Raw genomic sequence first — 15,662 nt, 5'->3', positions numbered from 1 at the left:
TGCAGAAGTTCATTTTACCAGTTTTTTTCAGAACCGACTCTACTTCAGTGGATAATATTCTTCTTATTTCATCATTATTCAAATGCATTCATAACATTTCTACATTTTTGGTGTTTATTTCGCATTACCAGGAACTGACTCTTTATTTACATCAGATATGATTCTATTCTAAGAGTTTGGAAGGTTGTGTTTTATCATCATAATTCTTAAGTAAAGTCGGTAAATATGACCGATATAATGTTTCTCAGAAAACGAACATGATCAGCATGAACTTTAAAATGGAGGGCTTTAACTACACTTAAAATACCTTAGCTTGTAACTTTTCGAACCAAATTTATCTCTGCTCTTTCATGGGAATATTCGTTTAACTTCTGATTTTAAAGCCAAGTATTTTACCCTCAAAAAATAGTTTCAATCATCATTAATATAATTTTATGAACGTTTACTGGTATAATACATTTATTTTTTTGTAATTCACAGCGCTGGTAACCTACTTTTTGCATAATGGCTGGTTTGTCAACATGACTTATAATTTATTCCAATCTACGCTCGCACATGAAATTCATCTTGCTGTATGCCATGCATATAAGAAAGTCTGAAATCATGAATTATTTAAAGTGAATTTGATACATTATGATGCTTTTAATATCTATCCATTATAATGTGATATTGTACGTAATTTTAAGATACCAAGCGGTAGATCATATACTGTCTTAAGCATAAAACTCAGGGTCTTGATATCGGATGCTGCATTTAGATAGTGCCCAATAGAAGATTCATCGACCCCGCACTAAGCGTTGGGTCAAAAAAAAAAAAAAGTAATGAAGTGAGTAGTGAAAAATAGGGAGAAAAGTCAGCACTATCCATCATCTCTTTTTACATCACTTAACCAGAACTCGGTCTGATAAACCAGAGAACACGTAAAACATGATTACAATTATCGGCTCGCTAAATCTTGACCTAGTGACATACACGAAAGAGGCTCCTAAAGCAGGTGAGACTGTACAGGGTGATTTTTTTGAAGAACATCTTGGAGGAAAAGGAATGAATGAATGTATAGCGACGGCTCGTCTTTCAACTGAAAATAAAAGGAATCAAGTTCGGATGTGGGGGTGTCTTGGCGATGATCGCCAGGCAGGGTTATTTTTGTCTGGGTTACGCTCGCTAAATGTGGATACAAGCCTTTTAAAGCAGATTTCAGGCGTTAGAACCGGTACTGCTTCGATAACGGTTGAAGAAACCAACGGAGAAAACAGAATCATTATCGTGAGTGGTGCCAATGGGCATTTGAGGCCCTCCGAGGCAGATTTGGCTTCTGCGTTCGACCCAAATGCTCTCAAAGGTGAGTATGTTGTGCTTCAGAACGAATTTCCGGAACCTTCCAAAGTTATCAATTGGCTTGCCAAGAACCGACCAGAGGTGGTGAAATTTTACAATCCATCTCCTCTAAAGCCGGAGATGATGGATATGACCATTCTCAATAAAGTTGAGTATTTGATTGTGAACAGAGGTGAGGCGTGGAGTATCGTTAAAGACATTAAAGGAGAAAACAGCCACCAGGGCGATGAAAAGGACGAAAACGAGCTTTTGATCTCAAGGCTTCGGGAATTTTTAGACAAACCGACGTTGATCGTGACACTAGGATCAAAGGGATGCATATACAGCGTTTCCGGACAAAAGCCGGCGGAATACGGGTTTGTTGCAAGCAGAAAAGTGACAAATATTGTTGATACGACTGGGGCAGGAGATACATTTTTAGGAGCGATTGTTGCACGACTTTATGATGGTGCATCGATTGGGGAAGCACTCCAATTTGCAACCGCAGCTTCATCGTTGGCTATTCAACGCAAAGGAGCAGTGGAAGGAATCCCGATGTACTCGAGTGTGCATGAGATAATGGACTAGATGGACTGCATGAAACGGTTTTATGCGGGACATATTCCTATACATAGGGACATAATTGGAGCTGCAGTACGAGATGGTATGAGAAGTGGTACACGATTAATTATATTGCTTCAATACACAAAAGACAGTGTCAAGAGAGTATGTAGACCGGAATCTGATGTAGAAAAGAGATGATATAACATAACAAAGAGGTATGAGAGAAAAAAAAAAGCATAAGGAAAAGTAAAAATTTCATCACTTTACTAATCGTTGGAAACTTGGCGGTTTAGAGTGGTCATATCGAGAGCCTTGGGGAGATTCAAGTTCAACGAGCGAAGCGAAGGGAGTTGCGCGGAAGAGGAGGGTGAGCGCGGTAGCCGGAGCCCGCCGCCCGCTGCAGCGCCACTGCCCTGCACCATAGCGCCATCACCCTGCCCTCCAGCGTCCTTGCCGCCGGTCAGGAACGAAACCGTAGGTAGAGGATTCGAGCTGACGGGACTAAGTTTCGGGGACATTTTAGGCGTTTGCAATGGTGTTAAGTCTGCGCTTTGGCCATATTCCTGCAGGTGCTGGTGCCCGGATGGCACACACGGCTCCAGCGAGCCTTCTCCCCGAATATTTACCAGCGAATTTGATGATCTCGGTAGGGATATCGGAGGAATAAACTGGGCGCCTAGATCTGCGCTAAGGCTGGTGCTGGAGCCGCCGCTCGAGAACGCATTGCGCACCTGCGCAAGGCGCGTATCAACGAACGACAACGAATCGCTGGATTCCTCCGTGAGCGGCGTCATTCTGGAGAGGGACGCCAAGGACGAGAGCAGCGGTCGCGGCGACTTTGCGGTAAACCGCAAGGGCGGTAATCCGCCTGCGCTCTGCGGCGACCTGGCGCGCGGTGACGATGCGCCAAAATACTGCGAGAGCGACGGCAACGACTTCACATACTGGATATCCTGGTCGCGGTACGGGTCCGCAGCACCGCCCGATACTAGCGCAGCGGCCGCCTGCCGCGCCTGCTGGCGCTCCTGTATATTTTCTAGTTCCTGTGATGCGGCGCTGGCGAGCGCATCCATGTTTACGAGCGAAGCGCCCTGACGCGTACCTTGCGCACATTGCGCACCCTGCGCACCCTGCGCACTTTGCGCGCTGGGTGAGCGACGTTTTTCGCCGACAACCTTTCCCAAAACAGTGTGCGCCTTGATGACAACACCTTCATCCTCCTCACTGTCGGATTTGAAGGTGTTGCTCTGTGCCAGCGGCTGGGGTTGTTGCACATGCGGTTGCTGCGGATGCGCCTGTTGCGGCTGGGGCTGCTGGCGCTGCAGCGTCTCACTGAGCGCCAGCGAGCTCTTGGCGCGGCGCTTCTGCAAGTTGGACCGGCGCGGCAACCGCGTCGTCGAACTGGACTTATGCACGGCAGCTGCATTACGCCGGCGCGAGTTCGGGTTTGTGTGGATGCGCAGGTGACGCGTTAGCTCGTCGGACCGCGAAAATCTCTTGAAGCATCCCGGAAAATTACACTGGTGTGGTTTTTCCCCCGTGTGCGTCCGAATATGCCGCGTCTGATGCTCCAACCGGTGGAACGCCTTATCGCAAAACGGGCACTTGTACGGCCGGGGCCCATCCTTGCCACTATTTTTTGTCCGGCGTCTAACCCGCTGCCGATTTTTTTTCTCATCGGGTTCTTTTTTTGCCTTCTTGGGCTGTCCCTCAAGGGGGACACTTTTAAACACAAATTGCTGCTGCTGCTGGCTGGATTCTTCCGCGTCACGTTGCCCATTAGTGCTAAATCCTGAGCCTGGAAACGACGCCCCATTCATCCGCGTGGCCATCCGAAACGTCGTTTGGCTTTCTGAAGGGATCCCACCACTCATGAAGTTAAGTATTGTATTTTTGCCTATTGAGGTGCTGGTATGAAATTAGAGGTATAACGTAAAGTAAAGTGAAGTTAAGCAAGGTGAGTAAAGCAAGTAATGGGAGTAGAGTAATGTGATGTAAGTAATGTAAGTAATGTAATTAAGCAATGTAAGTAATGTAAGTAAGCAATGTAAGTAAGCAATGTAAGTAACGCAATGCAGAGTAATTCAAGGTAAAGTAACGCAAAGTCTCAAATGCCTTTTTCTGACTTTTTCTGACTTTTCGATTTGGCTGAAACTGCGACCTCTGATGGCGATGCTCCTAATGAAAACTGCGGGGAACTCCCTAGTTAACGAATGAAAATGTACAAAAGCTAAAGGTGAACATAAAAAAAAAAGACCAGTGCGAAAGTCGAAAGGGAAGCCAAGGCCAAAGTTTGAAAGCGGGAGGAAGAAATTTAAGAATATGATGTAAATTTATTAACAGGATAGAAAAACCAAACAAGGGGAGAAGGACGGTGTCCTAAACCAGAGTGATTTAGCGGGGAACAAAAAAAGTGGGTTTAGTTAACAGTGGAAAAAAATATGGGAAAAGGAAAGAAAAGAAAAGAAAAGAGGAAAAAATATGGGAATACGAAATTCGCACTTTCTTGCCCGTTACTGCATACTGCATAAACCTGGGGGAGTGATGAATGCTGTATCGTGAGCGCATGTCTCCCGGGGGTATCTCAACCTCAGACGGTTTCCCTCTATCCCCATTCATTTTTATTTTTATTTTAATTTTTTTTGGTTCCTGTTTCTCGAAATTTTTTTTTTCTCATGTCCTTTTACTTTCTAGTGTGGGGAAATCATACCGGTTTCATAATGTCCAAATCCGGCCATCCTTATTTTGCCGAAAAACGCCTCGACAGAATTATTACGCAATAGCGGGTGACGCCCATAATATGCGAAACTGAATCATCTCATTTTTTGTCTTTACACAAACTCTAATGCAAAATGCAGTTATTCACTGACGAATTTGCTCATTCTATGCTTATTCTATCTTGCTTCGCTTTATCTCGTTTTGTTCGGATTACCCCAGGAGAATGGTGCAAATGGCTATGTGCTATCTGCCCTTACCGGTTAGTGCTTGACCATGAAACGCGGGGCAGGCCGCTTAAAAATTAAATGAATTTCAATGCCGCAGCCGAGATAAAAAATTTTTTTCATACTACTCTTCCCATACTCACATTTCCTCTGATTTTTTTTAAGGGACGAAAATTCCGGGTTACTGAAATTCCATTTTCGAGCAAGTGCTTCTCACCGCATACCGAATTAATAGACTTATCAATTTAATGCATAGATAATCTTATCGTGATGCCATAAACTCTTGGCAAACTAATGTGATATGGCCAATCAAAATTCTGCATTGACAATCTACCGATATCTGCATTTTTCCCAATTTGTAGCTGTCAAACTGCCGTATACCGAATTTGAGATGCTGCCCCACAATCCCCACATTATCTGCTTTCTCAGCACATCCTAACACCAAATAACCAACTATAGGTTTGTGTAGTGACCGAATTAAGCATTTATAGAATTTGAAACGATCACATATAACAAGTAGACGTGATTTACAATGCTTCCAAAAGCAACGTTTGATGGTCGTTAGTGCTCGATTTCATGTTGTGCATTCTCATTTTGATACCTGAGTATGAAAATTGCATAATCGTACATCTTGGGTGTAAGGATGTAACGTATCCTCCAGCTTCTAGTGTACGGATGTGCGAAACCATTGCATTGGATGTGTGCCATTCCATTTTGTGCCATTTTGTGGTTATTGTGAATCTGATAGCGAGATTTAGCGGGGTAGCGCCAGAGACAGAAGAAAGGCCAAAGATCCAAAGTTTTGCAAATAATTGAAAGTTTGAAAGATGTGGAGAATTGAAGATGACCCGAGATTGATATACGAGCAAAATGATAGAGAGAAAATAAAACGGTTTTCAGCTTCAAAAGCCAGATTGGAGAATTAATTATTAAAACGTAGATTGGAGAAATTTTGGTTTATGGAACTCCGAAATGGTTGAGGAGGTGGGGCAAAAAAAAAAAACTTAGAAATGAATTTAGCAAGAGAATTGATGACAAACAAAGCAGAAAAAAAAAGACATGCAGTGTGGAAAACTACTCGGAGTCCCGCCAAGGAAACATGGGCGCTTAAATTCTGCGAATTGTAGATAAGATTACGTGTATTATTAATGGCTCGGAGGACAGAGACGCCAGAAAATTACTGTTTGATGAAAAAAAATGATAAAGAAAGAGACAGCTATGGTATTAGAGGTGCAAGATAAGATAGTTAGTTGCTAGGGGCGCGAAGTGTGGCCGAAACCCGCAATGTGGGGAGTGTGGAAATTAATTTGAGACTGGTATACACAATGGAAGGGGATTTCGGAGCAGGAAGAGAGTGAGTATAAGACAAAGTAAGTAGTAAGTAGTAAGTAGTAAGTAGAGTAGATTAAAGTATTCAGCTTTATCTCACACATCTCATACTACAATCACAAGAACAATAAATATAACAATATTGAAGTGGTGTTAGAACCTATAAAAAAATACTAAGCACGCTGTTCAAGAATAGTATCACGTACCAAATAAAATACCATGCTAAATAAAGCCGACCAAATCTCAACAAGAGATGGTTAGGAGTTGGTCCGATTGCCCTCGCTTGCTTAATACAGCCAATGCTGATGAGAAAAGGTGCCGAGACAAATTAATTGGATTGTCCGGATTTTATTTAGTCATTAAAAAAAAATATCAAGACACATCCATCGCCTGTGCCTGAAAAGTCATCTTTTTTCCCTTTTTCGCTAATTTTTTCTTGTTTTAATTTCGCATCCCATTGAAGGGATAAAAAAATTTATTTATATATATTGGGGCAAACCCCCACATGAAGGGTGCAGCAAGGTTTTCGCAATTGTTCCTTCCATCTTTTTTCCCTTTCAAAGATGGTAGATTGAAAAAAAAAACAGCTTGGAGGCAAGGAAATTATCGTATAGCAAGATGTCTCAAGATCTAGATACACTAGCGGTGAACACGATCCGTGTTCTATCGGTGGATACAGTTGAAAAAGCAAACTCAGGTCACCCAGGTGCACCAATGGGCATGGCACCAGCAGCACATGTGTTGTTTTCAAAGATGAAGTTTAATCCAAAGGACCCAGAGTGGCCCAACAGGGACCGGTTTGTGCTCTCGAACGGTCACGCAGTTGCCCTCTTGTACACAATGCTCCACTTGACGGGTTACGACCTCAGTATGGAGGACTTGAAGCAGTTCAGGCAGCTTGGATCGAAGACGCCAGGCCACCCGGAGGCACACACGCCGGGTATCGAGGTGACAACGGGACCATTGGGCCAGGGAGTTGCGAATGCGGTCGGTTTGGCCATCGCCCAGGCCAACGTGGCAGCAACGTACAACAAGCCGGACTTCGTGGTGTCTGACAACTACACATACTGCTTCTTCGGAGACGGGTGCATGATGGAGGGCATCTCGCACGAGGCGTGCTCGTTGGCGGGCCACTTGAAGTTGGGCAAGTTGATTTGTTTCTACGACGACAACAAGGTGTCGATCGACGGATCGACGAAGCAGGAGTTCGACGAGGACGTCGCCAAGAGGCTTGAGGCATACGGCTGGGAGGTGATCGAGGTTCCGAACGCAGACACGGACACGGGGGCGATTTTGGCCGCCTTGGAGAGGGCAAAGAAGACGGATGATAGGCCAACGTGCATCAAGATGCACACTACCATCGGATACGGATCGCAGAAGCAAGGCACTGCAGGCGTGCACGGGTCGCCTTTGAAGCCGGAGGACGTGGCGCAGTTGAAGCAGAAGTGGGGCTTTGACCCGGCCAAGAGCTTCGATGTTCCAGAGGAGGTGTACCGGTACTACCGCGGGGTGGCGGCAGCCGGAGCGGAGGCGGAGTCGCGGTGGCAGGACAACTTCGCCCGGTACTCGAAGAAGTACCCGGAGTTGGCTGCGGAGTACGCCCGCAGACAGGCGGGTAAGCTTCCAGAGGGCTGGGATTCGGTGTTGCCGGTTTACACGGCAGCAGATCCCAAGGTGGCCACCCGGAAGCTCTCCGGGGATGCGATTGCAGCGATCGTGGCGAAAGTGCCGGAGGTGATTGGTGGATCGGCCGATTTGACGCCATCCAACAACACCCGGTGGGCCGCTGCCAGGGACTTCCAACCGGCCTCGTCGGGCCTGGGAGACTACTCCGGTAGGTACATCCGGTACGGAGTCCGGGAGCACGCCATGGGGGCCATTATGAATGGCCTCTCAGCATACGGGCTCAACTTCCGGCCGTTCGCGGGCACATTTTTGAACTTTGTGTCCTACGCCGCCGGAGCAGTGCGTCTCTCCGCACTCTCAGGCCACCCGGTGGTCTGGGTTGCCACGCACGACTCCATCGGGCTCGGGGAGGATGGTCCAACGCACCAGCCCATCGAGACATTGGCCCACTTCCGGGCCATGCCTAATTTGATGGTGTGGAGGCCTGCGGACGGAAACGAGGTGTCTGCCGCCTACAAGACGGCTCTGGAATCGAAGAACACACCTTCCATAGTGTGTCTCACCAGGCAGGGCCTCCCGGAGCTTGCCGGCTCGTCCGTCGAGAAGGCCGCCCGCGGGGGTTATGTAGTCCGCGAAGCCTCGGCCTCGACCGCCGGTTTGGTGCTGGTGGCCACGGGCTCCGAGGTCTCGCTCGCTGTAGATGCCGCCGGGCTGCTCGAGGCTGAGGGAATCCCAACGAGAGTCGTCTCGTTGCCTGATTTCTTCACCTTCGACCATCAGCCTGCCGAGTACAGGAAGGCCGTTCTTCCCGACGGCGTTCCTATTCTCTCGGTCGAGGTGTTGTCCACCTTCGGCTGGGGAAAGTACTCGCACGTGCATCTGGGCCTTGACCGGTTCGGTGCCTCGGGCAAGGGCCCCGAGATCTTCAAGCGGTTCGGTTTCACTGCCGAGGGAATCGCCCAAAAGGGAAAGCAGACTGTGCAGTTCTTCAAGGGCAAGCAGGTCATTTCTCCTTTGAGTGCTCCGGACTTTGCTGTCAGGCAGTGAGTAGGTTTGTTTACTGTTGAAATATAATGCTTAGTGTGGATGTGTTGAAATAATGTATAGTGTGAAAGATCGAAGTAATGCAGTGTTGCTTAGCGTGAGAGATGTAGGAAAGCTGATATTTGATGAAGCAAAATATTATTGCTGTAATGCTGTGTTTTGTATTACAGTATTCTGTATTTCTGCAGTGCTGTTATGCAGAATTCCTTTATCGCAGTATTGTAGTATTACAGTTTATTGCTGTATATGACGAATCAATTTTATGAGAGTAGTAGATAGGAATAGCTGGACTAAATATCTTATGGTTGCAATACTAGACAAGGTATGACGATTGACTAAATCCCTATAGCATGACCTCCACCATAATAGGGGTGTGAAATATTCCACAAACAAGTCTATCATCCATACCCTACTTAATTCGGTATATCCATATTATCAGTAAATGCACTATAGTATACAATGATCAGTATGACCATAACATTACTCTAAGCAGCTCTGATAGCCCATGAATAGTTTCCATACAGTAGTAAATGTAGACTCAAATGTATTATGGAGGATAATCCAACCACACCAGTGACTAGACCAACATATATGCCATAATGTAATTCCAATACAGGACTAGTATAAAATATAACTAAAGCATGCGAATAGGGTGCATAAGCTATCCACCCAAAGTCTTATGTCTCATTATCACTATAGTACCGCATTAAGTGGAGTGGAATAAACTTAATGTTGCAGAATGTTACGGCTGTACCATTTCACTTACTAATGTCACGTCAGTCCCATACTTCTTTCTTATATTTCTTCTACATCTCTTCACTTCTATTTCTTCTACATTCCCTCATTTCTATACCTTCATTTCTATGTCATCTATTTCATCATACTAATCTCCCCCTACATAACCCAATCAACAAAACATAAAACAACTTATTTCCAGATATTCTTGAATGCATCGTTATTTCCTGTTTGTGAGCCAGATCGTGAATCCTGCATCGAATCACTTGTAGACGATGACTTGCTGCTTGCCCAAATATTGCTAACATTCCAAGCAGCCTGCACATTCCTTGATGTGGGTAGAGGTGCGACAGGTGTGGAAAATCCAGAAAGCACTGTCTGATTCTGGGATGACAGGTAGCCAAAGTTGGAGGATGCCCCATTTCTGGTATTCGACGATGCTGGAAGCGACTGTGACGATGCTGAAGGAGTCGAATAAAGCGAGAGAATCGACTTCTTGAGCTCGGGCCGGCTGTTTTTCTGCTTTTGCCGACTTTGCTCCTGGGAAATGCTTCCATCCAGCATGGAAAGGGTCGATTGCGAATTCGAAGAGATGCTCCTTGTTGGTTGTGGTCGCAAAGATGTGATTGGTTCGCTTTTCTGCATCGGTTTCGCCGTCTGTAAGTCCACACCTAAGTCTAAAAGTGTGTTTGAGGATTGCGTTTCCGACGAATTGGCTCCGTGGGCACCAAAAGATCCATTCTGTGAAATTGCCGAGGTAGTTACAGACGCAGAATGCCCATTTTTAATCGTTCTAGGGTCTGGAACATGGCCATTGCTGCCAGGAGGACACCATTTCTTCATGTCATACTTTGTCCGTATAAAGCTTTGAATTTTCCCCTCATCCGGCACATATCCGTCGGGAAGACCGGCCTCCCAGAACTTGTTCGCCTTCTCGTTACCCCAGAGCACCATAGATTGAACTTCTTCGTCAGTCCAAGAATCCAAATCAACCGATTTAACTTTCGAGATGTGCGTACCCATGGAACGGTGAATTCCAGAGCATCTGATGCAAATAAAGATACCCAAACTCCATGATGCCCACCGAGGGTTCTTGGCCACCTTGCAGTCCGCACAGTACCTGTTTCCAGGCTCTTTGAGAAGCCCTCTGAGGATTCTCTGGTTTTGTTCTGTGTGCTTTCTCTTTTCTGTGAGGTATCCCATGTTCTCTGTATAAATGGTGGTGAAATGTGCTTCTACAACCTGCTTTATAAGCAATGAGTCCACGGCTATTGTCAACAATCCCTGCCAACAAAAGTTCGTACTTCTAATGGCAAAATTTCGATGTTGAAAGCTGGAAATATGCGAAGACCAATAATGTGTAGTGAGACAGCACAAGAAAGCGAGCGATTTTTTTTTTTTTTTTCACTGTTGATCTTTCTCGCACCAAAAAAAGTTCAGAAGCTTCGAGCTTGCCTGAATGTGCACTTAGCTGTATTCGGCATGCTCGCGAGTGTGGGGAAACTACGTAAAGCATATACACATCACCACATATCACCGTAGAACTATGTATCCATATTAAACCGGCTCCGTGTGTTTTTCAATCTACAAAATCTTTTATATTAGCACAATCCCACTTACTAAAACAAACCTCCGTCCTCTACAAAACAATTCTCTTTTCACTCACTCCTTTAATATACACTAATAAGCAAACCTCGTCCGCATGTCGGATATTCTTCGATCAATCTCCCGAGGCTCTCTATCCATCTGCTTGGCTATTCTTTGCCGCTTTTCCCAGCTCATTCGGAAGTACTCCTCCAACAGATCGCCATCAATGCAGCCTTTAATCGGTATATAATAACTTCTAAACTTCATAATCTCTCGGCCCGTTATCGGCTCCAACTCCCTGCACACATGCTTCTGTAACTCCACAAAGAAGTTCATCTCCTTCACTGTCCGCAACGGATGCATGCACCCGATAGTGCCCTGTATCCCAGCATACAATATGCACTCACTGCCACCAACAGTTAGTGTTCCTTTACCCAAACTCGTCGGCACATCTCCAATGTAGAAATTCATCAAGTTACTCAACCGGAACGGTGCCCCGTTCATTTCTCCCTTCATGCTGCCAATAAATGTGCCGTGAGGATCATTCTGGGAAGCTGACCACGCATTTGGATCGCATCTTAGCACAGAAAGCTCGCCAAACTTATCGCCAACCATCACAGTTCGCTCATCTAGTGGTAAGGCCCTCGTCACGTGTCTCTGGATGCAGTCATCCGAAACAACGAAAAAGCTTGACACGAGGGGTTTGTACGTCACAAATCTGACACTGTCGTTGATATCGCTGACGAATATGTTGTTACCTGCCCTTTTTATATCGACGATCGTCCGGCAGTCAAGCTTCAATGCACTTTTCTTGAGAAGCTGCTTCTTTCCAAGAGTGTAGAGCACCAAAGTATTGCCTATTCCGGCCAAAAGCATCCCCTGGAAGCTGGTCAAAGACAATGCAAGATCTTCAGTCTGCGTCTTATAATGAAAAGTCAACGATCCGTCCTGCTGAACCTCGTAAACCCGTAAGTGAGTGCCATCATTGCGGTTTGGAGCAAACCTCTGGTGCACGGATGTAGCCACTACCAGGAAGAGCTGCTCGAGGTTGGAGCTGAATGTGACAGAGCACATTTTGAAAGCTGCTTCGTTTAAAAGCTCAATGGTCTGGCCCACAGCCTTGTTCTCAAAAGAGGCCACTTGGATGCACGAGGCCCAGCTGGATTCCAAATGCGGATATCCGAACTGTTGGTAGTACTCATCTTTCTCGTCGTCTGTTTCATAAAGCACGATTTCGTCTGGTAGAGTTGAATTGGCTGAATCATTTGAATTGGCTGAATCATTTGAGTTAGCTGAATCATTTGAGTTGTTTGGCTCATTTGAGTTGTTTGGCTCATTTGAGTTGTTTGGCTCATTTGAGTGGTTTGGCTCATTTGAAATAGGTGGACTGCTTGAATTTTTATCTGAATTCTCTTCCTTCTTGACCTCATCCACATACGGAGACCGCAAACCGTTGTCAGCCTCAGCTATGTAAACCATTCCATTATCATTAATGGTATCAGCCATGGCCTTGGGTGTGTATCGCAACGGAATGCTCTCTATAAGAAGGCTGGAATCTAGCTGATCTACTGTCAGAATGTACAGCGTGTTTGAGTCAATTGCCAACACACCGTTATTTGGAACATCCTCGCTTTTGAACGTGCAAAGATCACAAAATGCCGGTTTTGACAACGCGGTGATCGTGAAGTCGGTGGTGGTCGTGTAGCCGAGATAGGTCCGAACAGAATTTATTGCAACCACATTCTGGTGGCAGATTTCAAGCTTCGAGAGAAGCACTTTTTGCGGACCTACATACTGGTTTCTTGGGTTGCTCAACTCTCCTGTTACCGGGTCCAACTTGAGACGGGCATACACACCATTGGCCATTCCAATGTGGAGAAAAAGCGACTCCTGGTGAATTCTGCTTTCATCTTCGTCTGCTTCATCATCAGACTCGGAGTGAACAAACGCACTTGGACTCTTCATCGAAAACGCAGCCGAAGATGTCGGTACAGAGCTCAAGTCCTGCTTGGAAACAACATCAAGAGTCGAACTTGGATCTGTCTTCAATACAGTCAACGTCTGGTTCTTTCCACCGGCAAAAATGAACGGAAACCGCTTGTGGCCACCGGAAAGCTCACCAAGACACAAACTGGTGATCTGCGAACCCAGTTCCTTCCTCTCGCCATATTCTATAAGCCTGTCTTGCTCATCAACCTCGAAGTACGCGATTTCTCTGCTGGAGAGAGCAAGAACCACCTGTGTCTCACTCACAGCACCATGCAGTACCTCTATTCCAACTGGAGCCTTCCAATCTACCGTATCAACAGGCTTGTCGTCGTCATCATAGAAAATCTGCCTCAGCCCGTCAGCATAAACTTGCACAACAGAGCCATTTCCAAGCTGTGCAGCCGCCAAAGTCGCCACATCCGTTTTAAAGCCGGTATTCTCTGCTTCTTCGACCTCCTCACCGATTTTAAGAAGTAACGTCTCATCATAAAACGAGAGTGCGATCAACTTGTCGTTTGCGTCATCTGCATGGGTCGCAAACGCAAACACCGCCTCGACTTTCGACGGCAACTCCTGCGAAACGATCTCTGTGTACGGAATTTCGTGGTTGAGAATCTTGAGTGATGATCTTGACTGGCTGCCACAAAGACTGATGATCACCGGCAAATCCGTCACGTTATCCGAGGAGTGGATGGTACAGTCGATGACAGGGTTCAAGTTTTCCACAATGTACACCAGGTTCAAGTTCACAAACTGCCGCGGTTGGAAAACAGCATTCTCGCACGTTTTTGCCGCTATTTCGTCTGGAAAATCGGTTGAGCACCACACTTTTTCGCCCGGATCGTCCCCCAACTTCTCAAACTGGTATATGTACTGGTCTCCGGACTCGCAGTTCGCATACAAGAAGCCGGACCGGAAGATTAGCAAGGAAGTGCAGATTGGCATTGAGTCAAAGTACCGTATCTCGATTTTATCCACCATCCCCGCCTGACCGTCCGATTCGTCCGAATCCTGCTTCTTTCCTGTCACCGTAACCTTGAACAGATCACCGAGATCCGTCTGAAGAAGAATGAAGTAGTCTCGCTTGAGAACATGAACCACACCAGCTATGATCTGTGCATCCTGCTTTTGACCTTCTCGTCTAGGAATCGGGATGTTATGTGTCATTTTCGTCAAGTATTTGTACTGTATGAGTCCCTTAGAGCACACAAGAACGCCTGATGGGCCGTATATTCCGCCGGGAACGCTCAAGAGGAAGTTCACCGACTCTGGTGCTTCCTCAGTGTACTTTTTCACAACGTAATTAAGGCCAAGATCCAACTCGTAGTACCTGAGGCTTTTCTTCCCACTTCGCGAGTGTGTGGTGGACTCTATTGCAGCAAAAAGCGGGTTGTCAAACCCAACATCCAGTCCGCACATGGCAAAAGTCACCGTTCCGCTGTGATTAGCTTCCAATAGTGAGGAAACAGACGGTTTGTTGGCCTCATCTCGTATTACTGAGCAGGCAATCTTATTCTTCAGAATTGACCCCAGCAAAAAAGCCCTGCTTTGACCATCCAAGGCAATATACTCGCCGGGTGTTATGGCACGAATCCCACTCTTGGTGTACGGTAGATCGACCACTCTTCTAAACTTGAAGCTCTCGTTATCAAGCTCCAAAATACTCAAGTCTCCACTATCGGAAGTCACAATTAAGAAATCCTTGCTGAAGCCCGAGGGCCGAAAGGCACTGATTTTGCGTAAATTGCTATATGCATACTGCTCTAGAACCTTCGTCAAGGCGCCTGTTCTCTTGTTGAATGTCCATAGTTCCAACGCTGCTTGTGTACATCTAACAATTTGCTGTTGGTGTTTAGCGCCGGTAAAGTTTCCAATGCAGCATTGTATGGCCGAGGAAGACCGTTGAAGTGTGAGATTGTAGAGATAGAAATCCGGCTTGACCGCTGCACTCATTAGGTGAAATTGTTTGGGGCAGGATGTGTGGTTTTGGAGAATTCCGTGGACCCTTTATCTGGCGCTTAATATAGCTGGTGGAGAAATACCTAAAAGATAAATCAGTGAAATTTTGCCAGAAGCGGTGCACGGATGTATAGGTAGGGAGTTTGGAAGTGAGAAGGGGGGTAGATAAAAGGGGAAATCAAAGGAATAAGATTGTTAAGGATGGAAGAATCTGGTGTAGCGTGTATGAAAAATGACTTATGGATATTATGGAAAAAAGATAATGGTTTGGACTGTTGTGTTTGCATAAAGTATAGGGAAATGAGGTGAGAGTATTCACTTTCAATTTTTTCCGTACCTTTTTTTTAAGATTTTGATTTCGCTTCCCGAAACGTAAATACGCGAGATGGATGTTAGGTAAACATAGAGGACAAATGATTTAACAAGGATCAGCTAATGCAATTATCACTGTGCTTATTGCTGAGGTCGAAAGTTGGACATAATACTTTGTGAGAGTTGGCAAAGGCTTTTCACTGCTAGCATCATCGTTATAACGGTAATCGCCAATATTACTGTCAATTGTGTGTAATA

The 15,662-nt window shown here is 45.8% G+C and overlaps 5 protein-coding genes across 5 annotated transcripts; 2 read left to right on the top strand and 3 right to left on the bottom strand.

Moving 5' to 3' along the window:
• Nucleotides 1-927: 927 nt before the first annotated feature.
• BRETT_001310 (uncharacterized protein) lies at nucleotides 928-1,905 on the top strand (the record flags this gene model as incomplete). The annotated part of the gene is made up of 1 exon (XM_041279864.1): nucleotides 928-1,905. The coding sequence occupies one exon, from the start codon at nucleotides 928-930 to the stop codon at nucleotides 1,903-1,905; it is 978 nt and encodes a 325-aa protein (XP_041138078.1).
• Nucleotides 1,906-2,147: 242 nt separating this feature from the next.
• Nucleotides 2,148-3,755, bottom strand: BRETT_001309 (uncharacterized protein; the record flags this gene model as incomplete). The annotated part of the gene is made up of 1 exon (XM_041279863.1): nucleotides 2,148-3,755. One exon carries the CDS (start codon nucleotides 3,753-3,755, stop codon nucleotides 2,148-2,150), a length of 1,608 nt encoding a protein of 535 aa, XP_041138077.1.
• A 3,015-nt stretch (nucleotides 3,756-6,770) lies between these two features.
• On the top strand, nucleotides 6,771-8,825 carry TKL1 (Transketolase; the record flags this gene model as incomplete). The annotated part of the gene is made up of 1 exon (XM_041279862.1): nucleotides 6,771-8,825. The coding sequence occupies one exon, from the start codon at nucleotides 6,771-6,773 to the stop codon at nucleotides 8,823-8,825; it is 2,055 nt and encodes a 684-aa protein (XP_041138076.1).
• A 924-nt stretch (nucleotides 8,826-9,749) lies between these two features.
• Nucleotides 9,750-10,760, bottom strand: BRETT_001307 (uncharacterized protein; the record flags this gene model as incomplete). The annotated part of the gene is made up of 1 exon (XM_041279861.1): nucleotides 9,750-10,760. One exon carries the CDS (start codon nucleotides 10,758-10,760, stop codon nucleotides 9,750-9,752), a length of 1,011 nt encoding a protein of 336 aa, XP_041138075.1.
• Nucleotides 10,761-11,237: 477 nt separating this feature from the next.
• Nucleotides 11,238-15,086, bottom strand: BRETT_001306 (uncharacterized protein; the record flags this gene model as incomplete). The annotated part of the gene is made up of 1 exon (XM_041279860.1): nucleotides 11,238-15,086. The coding sequence occupies one exon, from the start codon at nucleotides 15,084-15,086 to the stop codon at nucleotides 11,238-11,240; it is 3,849 nt and encodes a 1,282-aa protein (XP_041138074.1).
• Nucleotides 15,087-15,662: the final 576 nt, after the last annotated feature.

This window comes from Brettanomyces bruxellensis, chromosome 8 (genome assembly GCF_011074885.1).
Source record: "Brettanomyces bruxellensis chromosome 8, complete sequence".
NCBI classification, from domain to species: Eukaryota; Fungi; Ascomycota; class Pichiomycetes; order Pichiales; family Pichiaceae; genus Brettanomyces; species Brettanomyces bruxellensis.
This window is presented reverse-complemented; position numbering and strand designations above follow the sequence as displayed.